Source organism: Phodopus roborovskii, unplaced genomic scaffold (genome assembly GCF_943737965.1).
Source record: "Phodopus roborovskii unplaced genomic scaffold, PHOROB, whole genome shotgun sequence".
NCBI lineage: Eukaryota > Metazoa > Chordata > Mammalia > Rodentia > Cricetidae > Phodopus > Phodopus roborovskii.
The window spans coordinates 19,757,689-19,767,652 of NW_026125059.1; the positions used below are offsets into that span (position 1 = coordinate 19,757,689).

At 49.9% G+C, this 9,964-nt stretch overlaps 1 protein-coding gene and 1 non-coding gene across 2 annotated transcripts in view; both read right to left on the bottom strand.

The window, feature by feature from the left end:
* The window catches only part of Arhgap40 (Rho GTPase activating protein 40), a 36,776-nt gene extending 32,186 nt beyond the window's left edge, over window positions 1-4,590 (bottom strand). The window contains exon 1 of the mRNA XM_051187547.1: window positions 4,427-4,590. Within this exon, the coding sequence (XP_051043504.1) occupies window positions 4,427-4,560 (134 nt within the window). The 5' untranslated portion in view covers window positions 4,561-4,590. The remainder of the gene's footprint in view (window positions 1-4,426) is intronic.
* LOC127225510 (U6 spliceosomal RNA) lies at window positions 2,685-2,788 on the bottom strand. The gene has a single exon (XR_007834802.1). It is a non-coding gene; the product is annotated as a U6 spliceosomal RNA (small nuclear RNA).
* Window positions 4,591-9,964: the final 5,374 nt, after the last annotated feature.

The following is a 9,964-nucleotide window of genomic DNA, read 5'->3' on the forward strand; positions in this document are numbered from 1 at the left end:
TAGGATAAATCTCCAGAGATCCATGTCTGAGAACACTGCCGTACACTTTACCACAGCTCCCTCCAAAACAAGCGCCAGGAAGAGGACCCCAAATTCCACCCAGAGGAGGCTCCCTAACACGGAACAAAAAGAAATGTCAGGAGAGGCAACGGCCACCTGTCTCCAGCAGTTGTAAAGTGGGAAAGGTTGTTCACTGACAGTCTGTACCATACGCCAGTGAATAATGCACGTGTATGCACAGATACATCCAGTTAGAACATGAAAGGATCATGTACATTGTCTTAGTTACTCTTCCTGCTAATATGACCTCTGACAAAAGCAACTTAAGGATGGAGGCATTTACCTTGGCATGTAGTTGGAGAACATAGCCCATCATGGTGAGGAACCCAAGAGGGAAAAGCTTGGGGCACACTGTACTTGCAGCCAGGAAGCCAGAGGGAGGGATACCTGTCCTGTTTGATTCCTCTCTTTTATTTTTGTTTATTTTGAAATGGGAAATCGAAATATAACATTGACTGACCTGGAACTGTCTAAGGAGGCCAAGACCAAACTGGCCTTGAACTTACAGAGCTCCGCTTGCCTCTGCTTCCCGAGTATTGGGATTAAAGGTGTGTGTACCCAAGACAGTTTCCTCTTTTAGATGTTGTCCAGTGCCCCCTCCTTTAGGATAGATCTTCAGCCCTAATCAATGTAGCCTCCCACAGGCATGCTCAGAAGAATGTAATGTAAACAAGTCTTCACAGTTACGTTGGGGTTCTGTCTCCTAGAAATTCCACATCCTGTCACACTGACAACATGAACCATCACATGTACTGTGTGTGTGTGTATTCACAAACAATAGTATCCTACAGGATATGCACTAAACTGTTCTTGGTGACTGTCCTTGAGGGTTGCAGGTGGAAGGGACAGGTGAATTTTGCTTGTAAATTTTTTTTTCACAGTAAATACTGCTTTCTTCGTGGCAGTCAGTACAAGTCAATACTAATCTCCAAAGAGGTCAAAATTACTCAGTACATCACTGGTCCACAGAGAGCTGAATGATCTGATGAAGTAATGGCTAGGATGGCTGAATCCATCCTGCTTTTGGGGAAACCAAGCCGTAGCTAATAGATACACAATATATGTCATCCCCCACTCTGAAACTACAGATGCTCTCTATTAGAGGGCACTGGCTGGCTGTCCTTTAGATGCACTGGCTCACACTGTCCTTCAGATGCACTGGCTCACACTGTCCTTCAGATGCACTGGCTCACACTGTCCTTCAGACGCACTGGCTCACACTGTCCTTCAGACTCACTGGCTCACACTGTCCTTCAGACGCACTGGCTCACACTGTCCTTCAGACTCACTGGCTCACACTGTCCTTCAGATGCACTGGCTCACACTGTCCTTCAGATGCACTGGCTCACACCATTATCCTCCCCAAAACAGCTTGTTTCCCTGGTTTCAAAGTACTGATGGTCCTCTCATAAAACGCAGCCAAGAGTCAGCAAATGCTGCAGCACGTTACTGCTCACTAACCACGATGAGTGAATGTTATGCCAGGTACTAAGTTGTCACTTAGTGGCCTGTGAGGTGGCTCAGCCAGTAAAGAGACTTGCCACTAAGCCTGACAACCTGGGTTCCATCTCTAGGTCTCACAAGGTGGGAGAGGAGAAACCACTCATACACTCGTGCAAACTGTCCTCTCTCTCTCTCTCTCTCTCTCACACACACACACACACACACATACACACACACACACACACAAATAGTAAATATTGGAATATAAATATTTACTAATCATCACATGGGAAATGGGCCTTGACTTGCAATTTTGTGTAGCAAACAAAATATATTTCTACTGGGAAATGAGGAGGGGACCCTGCTAAAGCCACCTTGCTCAGAGGTGGCGTTAAGGCTCTTCTCAAGGTCAGAACTGTAACGTTGCGTTGCAGCTTTTAAGATTCTGTGTTTTGGCTCTGTTCAGGTTATAGGAAGCCCTACTAGATGAACCGCTGACTTTTGCCACACCCCAACCAAACCATTCTGTCTTCCTCTCAGACTAGCTTGGCCTCCCACCTCCCTGCACACCTGGGACTTCACAAACAAGCAATGAGTGTTTCATTCATTGAATGGATACCTTTCCCAACAGTTCTGAGGGGTCAGCCCTAGACCTCCACAGCAGACACAGGCGAGTAGAGCCATGCCAAACGGAGCACCGCACCTGAAGATTGTGGCCTCACTGGAATCTGCTGCATAAATAAATGACTCAGGGAATGACTGTTGAGATGAATAGGCTCAGTGATGGGAGCCTTGACATAGGACTTTGTGGATGGCACATAAAGCCTAGCCTGGAGGGGACATGGACACAGCCACGCCATCCCAGGGAAGTGGTTTTCTGTTGGGGGACAGTTGGGGAACAGAGAGAGAGAAAGAGAGGGAGAGAGAGAGAGAGAGAGAGAGAGAGAAATCAGTGAGAGTTCATTGCAAGGTACCTACTGATCATATGCTCTAGTATCATTTTGATGGATAAAAGCATTCACTATATAGCACATTTGAGAACATTTTCAGTAGTCATTTTATTGTGTGTGTGTGTGTGTGTGTGTGCTATATGTACATGTGTGTGCATAGGTATGCCTGCCTATGCAGGTCAAAGGTGGAGGTATCTACCTCTACTATTTTCTACTTTAAATTCTTTTTTTTTTAATATGGAATGCTTCATGAATTTGTATGTCATCCTTGTGCAGGGGCCATGCTAATCTCTGTATCGTTCTGATTTTAGTATATGTGCTGCCGAATTGAGTATCCACCGTACATTCTTGAGACAGGGTCTCTCACTGAATCTGCTGCTCCCACCTTGGACAAACTGGCTGGCTGGCTGGCTGGCAGCCCTAGAGAACCGCCTGGCTTCACATAGCCCCCACCCTACTCTGGTGTTTCAGGTACACCACAGTACACCTGGAATTTACTTTTATGTTTGGGATCCAAACTCAGGTCCTCAAGTTTGGACAGCAAGCGCTTTACCCACTAAGCCACCTCCCCATCCCCTTAACTAGTTTTTTTTTTTTTTAAACACTTAAGAAATATAATGCTGAGCACGGTGACATCATCACTGAGGAGACTGAGGCAGAAAGACTGAGAATTAGAAGCAAGCTTGGGCTATATAGTAAGACTGTCTCAAAAATAAACAGTACAAATCAAACTTAAAGCAATGCTTACATAACCCTCGAGTTTGAAAAGCCACTATTGGGGCAGCAAGCATGTCACTTTTGTTCCTTTTATGTTGTTGTAAGTAAATAAAGGGGATGCTATGAAATTTCACACTCTTACAAATATCATATGGTTCATTCAACCGTAATCACTGAGCACATTCAAAGGCCAGAAGTTCTCACAGTTGGATCCAGTATTAATAACAGGAGATTAAGGTGGGGGTAAGAAGAGCCGCTTTAGTAAGTAGGTTGTTGGGTAGGGTTTGGATAGGTAGATGGAGTAATAATGGGTGGATGGGTGGCAATAAGAGTATAGAGTGACGGGATGGATGCATAGACCTGTAGATAAAATAAATGATGGCCCCTCAAAGATGTTTGCAGCTTAATCCTGAGAATTTGTGACTATGTTCTCAGGAGGGGGAAAAGGGACTTTACATATATGATTATGATGCTCAGGTCCTTAAGATGAGGGAGAGCCTGGATAACCTGAGTGGGCCCAAGGTGTCACTGCTGTCACTTTATTAGTGACAGAGGCAGGCAGGAGAGGCAGAGGTGATAGAAGGGAAGGTCACAGCCAGAGAGTTGAAGGTGCTGGATGGAGAAAGGCTACGAGTCAAGCAATATGTAGGCCCTTAGCATCTGGGAAAGGAAGCCAGTTCCCCTGAGAGCCTGATGGTGGAGAAAGAGTCCTTGGTTTGGGAACACCTACATGCAGAACTCAGAGATAGTAACTCTTGTGTCACATGTCCAAACAGCAGCAGCAAGATGCCAACACATCAGATAGGTCAAGGTTAAATGCGTAAACAAGTTTCCCCTGTTGAGCCCATTTCCCCCATGGGTCAGAACCCCCCGCCATTCCCCACAGGTGCTCAGGGAATGCACTGTGTGGTACAAAGGTCTTTAAGTACTACTCCCTGCCAGAGCCCAAGTGAGCCCCATTTGAACATACCAACCCCAATTCCTGAATCACCCTCTGGGGAAGGACCACAGCCAGTCTCCAGGAGTTTGGACCACAAATGAGTGTGGCAGGAGCTGTCAGCCTCCCAAGGCTGCTCTCACACCTGCAATTATCTAGGTAGGAATGGATTTGCCCAAGCTAGTCCCCAGTATCACTTAGAATTATTAAAAATTAGGACCAACCTAAAAGTACTCTTGCCTCATGGGACTACTGTGAAGACTGAGGTGACACCTGTCCCTGGCACACAGCCTCCCTCCGTCATCCTTGACACCAGTACCTGCAGCCCAGGTGGGCCCATCGCCCTGGAGTCCTGGCAATGCGGGCTCGTGGGATCCGGGGGCAGGGTGAGGCCAGGGGCAGCAGGGCCAGCCCTTCCATCTGGGCAGCAGGGAGAAGGGAAGGCTCTGTCATGGACAGGCACACAGGACTCCCAGGGCGGCCTCTGGGACGGAATGAATCGCCGTGAGAGTTGGAGGAAGGTGGCAGTGTCTGCGGCACACCCTTCCAAGACACCCCCATACTGAGGTGGGGCTGACTTAGTCAGGACCGCCTACAGGCAGGTATGTGTGAGCACACACTTGGCCCTCCGCCAAAACAGAAATGACACAAAAAGAAACAGACAGAAATTAAGTGTTACATGTGCCTATAACCCCAGAAGTTAGAAGGTAGCAAAAGATTATGAGTTCAAGGCCAGCCTGGACTGTAGAGTAAGACTCTGCTTCAAGAAGCAATAAACCAAGGCTGGAGAAATGGCTCAGCAGCTAAGAGCACTGGCTGTTCTTCCAGAGGACACAGGTCTGATTCCCAGCACCCACATGGCAGCTCACAATCATCTCTAACTCCAGTTCCAGGAGAATCAAACGCCCTCTTCTGGCCTCTTTGGGCACTGCATGCATATGGTATACAGGCATACATGCAGGCAAAATACCCACACACATACTTTTTTTTGTATACCTAAATTAAAAAAAAAGCAACTAAATACAGATGCACTAGACATGAAACATGCTATTGACATGGACACTCTCATCTCCCACAGCCAACCCAATCTCAAAGTAAAACCAAAAGGAATTAATAAAGCTAGTGACTAGTAGTGACCCTGGGTTTCACCTTGGCTTAGCCCTCCCCTAAGCCTCTGGGAGCTGTGACTTCGTCCTCGGTGAAAAGGGGACAGTGACAAGCAGGCAGATGGTACCAAGGGTAGGCAATGGGCAGGCCTTGCCGCAGAGAAAACAGCACTGTGGATTAGCAGTGTGTGTGTGTGAGAGTGTGTGAGGGGGGCCAGAGGCCTCCTGGGAACTGGCATTTGGGCTGAAAGGTAAAACAGTTGAGAACGGCTGAGGAGGAGGGGTTGGGGATTTGAATCCCTGCCTGCCACCCTGGGAACAGTTGCAGGAAGTCTTCCTGGTAGAGACAGTTTCTTAACCACTGTGAGACTGGAGGCTAAGGGTCCTGTGGGCTGGCATTGGACAGAATTCCTGCAGGGGACGAGGGGATGCAGATGTCTAACCTGCGGTCTTAACCCTGCATCGGCTGTGGCTCACAAGCTCTGCTCCCTCACCAGAATGTGTGGTCCCATCTCTTCTTCTGGGAGAGCTGAGTGCCCATGACCTTGAAAGCATATTAACCTTCAAGAAGAGAGGTCCCAGGCACTATGTAGCCAGGGAACAAAGTACACAGGAATCAAGAAATGGGGTCAAAGAAACTCTGTCAGAGCCCCAGTCCTAGAACTACGTGTGACCCTGTAGGATGGAAGGCCTCATGGGAAAAGGATCAAGGGAGTCCTAATTTGCAGGAAGCCATTACTGGCTCAGACAGACCATGAAGGTAAGCAACTGTCCACTTCCCCAGCACCCCTTCCTCAGGGGGGGACAAAACAACCACATCATAGGAAGGGAGAGGAGCTGGGGTCTGACTGCTGCCCAGGCTCCTCGCAGTGTGTAAAGTGAATCAGCATGTTGGCCCAGTGTGAAGCTGGTGCATCATGATGTTCATGGAGCTGTGTGTGCAGAACACAGTAGGTGCTTAATAAAGGATGGGTGCATAAGTGGGTGGACAGGGAGTGGGTGGATGGATGGACATGTGGATGGATGGATGGACGGAAGGACAGACATGTGGATGTATATATGTATAAATGGATGGATGATGGATGGATGGACATGTGGGTGGATGGACGGAAGGACAGACATGTAGATGTATGTATGTATGGACATGTGGATGGAGGATGGATGGATGGACGGAAGGACAGACATGTGGATGTATGTATGTATGGACATGTGGATGGATGGATGGATGGATGGATGGATGGATGGAAGGACAGACATGTGGATGTATGTATGTATGGACATGTGGATGGATGGATGGATGGTGTTAGAAGAACGAGATGAGGGGTGGGACAAGAAAATGGCTGAATGACTAGAGAGATGCACATTAGTTAAGAGAACATTTGCTCTTGCAGTGGGCTGGAGTTCAGTTCCCAGCATCCACATTGGATGGCTCGCAAGCACCTGTAATTCCAGTTCCAGGGAATCCAGTGACTTCTTCCGGCCTCCTCGGACACCTGCACACACAGAGACAAAATATTAAAGAAAATGAGAGGGATAGTTGGGATCTTTAAGTGAGAGGCTGGATGGCCGATGGGCAAGCAGGTGTGTGGATGAGGGGGAGAGTGGCTGCCAGGGGACGGGAGCCAGCGGCACTGAGTGAAGTGATTCATCATGGAGCCACTGGGGAATGGGGAATGGATGCAGGAATACATGCTGAGTGAGTAAGCCAGGACCTGAATAAATGACTAACCTCGAACTACAAACCCAGCTGCCAAGAGAAAGCAAGAAGGGTGAGTAATCAGCCTGGATGCTGCACAATGCACTTAGAGCCTGTGGCAGGAAGTGCCGCCTCCCAGCTTCCTGGAGAGTTGTGTATCGGTAGAATGAAGCCTGGAGGCGGGCGTGTGCCCCACCTCCGCACTCTGGCAGCATTCCTCAGCCTCACTGGAGTATCGGCCAGGCCGGCTAGGTCACAGTGGTGACTCAAGACCTGTGGGCCCCTGCACCTGGCAGCCTGCCAGTACCTCCCTAGGCAGCCTAAGAGCTGGACAAGCCTCTTACTACCATGGACTCCTGTGTCCTTCACACCAGTGGGCACCCCAGACCATGTTCTGGGCTCAGAAACTGCTCCATAGCTCTGTGCCCCCAACATAGCACATTACCCCAGGAAGCAGTATTCTACCCAGTGCAGTGGTATGTCATCCTGGGGGAGACCCTCAGCTTTGTCACTAAGCTGTGAGACTTCTGGCAAATGCCTAAACCTCGCTGGGCCACAGCTTCCTCATTTAAATGAAAACATCACGTGTCCTGAGAGTTGGTGTAAGGACTCAGAGAAACCAATGACAGGCAAGCACCTCAACTGCCCTGGCACACGAGGCACAGAACCCCGTTTCCAGGGGCCTGGCTGTTTTTAAATAGACATTTATAGGCCATCTGTTAAGTGCTCTGCACTCAGGAGCCCTGCATGGGTGTCCCTCCATGCAGATATTAAAGTCCTAATTCCCAGGATCTCAGAATGTAATCTTATATGGACATAGGACATGGACAGGAAATCAAACAAAACAGCGAGTCATTAGGACAAGCTCAGATTGAACCTAAGCGGGGTCCTTGCACAGAGGGTAAATGCGGGGAAGCACGCAGCAGACATCTGGGGAGACTGTGTGAAGACAGACTTGATGGCATTGCTTAAGACAAGGAACGGAGTTGCAGCCACCAGACGCTGGGGAGCCCAGGAGGGATTCTGCCGTACAGCCCTCAGTGGCTTCCTCAGTGGCTTCAGTCTGGGGCCCTCACCTCACACCGGCCATTTCTGCCACTCAGAGATACTGCCTGCTGATGTTGCCACCGAAGCCTGTGCCCTGTGCTATGGCTCCCTAGAGGGGACATAAGGCTCAAAACAATGGTGGGGAAACACTGGGGGAGGGGCGACACTGAGGGGTGGGCGTCCTGGCCTGTAACACAAAGTTCAGAGTGGAAAATGAGGACAAGACTGCAGGTGTGACAAGGAGCATGAGGCAGGGTGAGGCGCCCAGAGGCTGGGGAAGTTCCCCCGGCAAGCACCTCACGTTATGCTGGAGGCCATTCTTGGCATCTGACTGGAGGTGTGACCAGGGACATGGGCTGCATCAGAGATCCCGACAATCAGATCTTCTCCCGCCAGCCCAAGTAGTTCCCATCCGCCTTTGCAGGCGCAGAAGGGCCTGGCTGCTCCCAATTCCCCTCAGGGTCCATCCCACGTACTTCCAGACAGGTTGGGGCAGTGATCCTGAGCCAGGACTGCAGGGAAGCCGAACAGTACCCAGCATGCCCAGCTACAGTGGGCTTCTGACCTTTGAGCAGCTGCTGGAGTTCCTTGTATCAGGGTTTGTGTAGAAGACCACTGGCAAAGCCAGGGGCAGCTCCAGCCATGCCAAGTGGGGGCCATTACCAAAGGTATCTGTTCACATGCCACCAGGAAGCCCAGCCCCATCAGACAGATTAAAGCCCAAGAGAGGCTTTGTGTGTGTACATGCGAGGATGTGTGTTTGTGAGTCTATGAATGTGTCTATGTGCTGGGGGATGTGGAGAGGCTTAGAGAAACAGGGCCTTCTCTGGGACCCTTGGTATCACCATCTGTGGGGAGACTTGACAATTTCTGCAAGCTGCACTGTGTGGCCATATCATACACACTACAGCCTGGCCTGGACCTTCTGGGACATCTCCACACTGGGGCAAACTTATGAAGTAGAGGCATGGTCATCACACCCCACAGGCGGGAGAGGAACCCATCCAGCAACATCAGCTGGGCGAGGGTCCCAGAGGGCAGTGCTACTCTGGATGAAGAGCTGAGACTCAGGCAAGACCACAGAGAGCCACAGTTTTAGGGAGATGGGCCTGCTCTGATGGGTGCTGTGGGTGGCTCATTCTGATGGGGCAGAAGGAACAGTAGTGAATGGTCACAGATTAGCAAGCCAGTATCTGTTTTCTCCTTGGGACATCTTCAACTTTTGTGATGTCCAGTGGGATGTTGGGGAGGGACAAAGTGATATCAGATGGTAACTGGGAGGCCTGTCCCCTCCCTTAGCCCATTTTCCTGTTGCCTCAGGGTGACCAGAAGGGCTTCAGGAGACTTTGGGAATTCTCCAGGCACAGTGGCACATTCCTTTAATCCCAGTACTCAGGAGGCAGAGGCAGGCAGGTCTCTGTGAGTTTGAGGCCAGCCTGGTCTACAGAGAGAGTTCCAGGCCAGAGCTACATAAAGACACCCTGTCTCAGGAAAACAAAAATTAAAAATTTCCCACCACCTGTACCCAGTTCCCCACCTGGAGAGGATGGACACTGTGGGTCAGCACCGGGCTCAGGAGTCACTGGACTGGTTTGAATCCCTGTTCCTCCAACATCAACAGTCCCAGACGAAGCTTTAGGAGAGTGTGGTTCACATAGTGGCTACTCTTTTCATGTTTGTTTTTTCAGGACAGGGTTTTTTCTGTAGCTCTGGAGCCTGCCCTGGCAATCACTCTGTAGACCAGGATGGCCTTGAACTCACAGAGATCCGCCTGCCTCTGCCTCCCAGGTGCTGGGATTAAAGGTGTGCATCACCACTGCCTGTCGTGACTACTTTTAAAGACTCCTGCTATAAAGAGACCACAGCAGACGCTGTAGACATTCACATTGCGGTCTAAGCGAGTACCGAGCTTGCTGCGTGATGCTCGCTCAGAGTGCCTGGCTTTGAGCACACATGGGGGTGGGACAGCCCAGAGGGAGTCAGGGGGAGTGAATGAACATTAGAACAG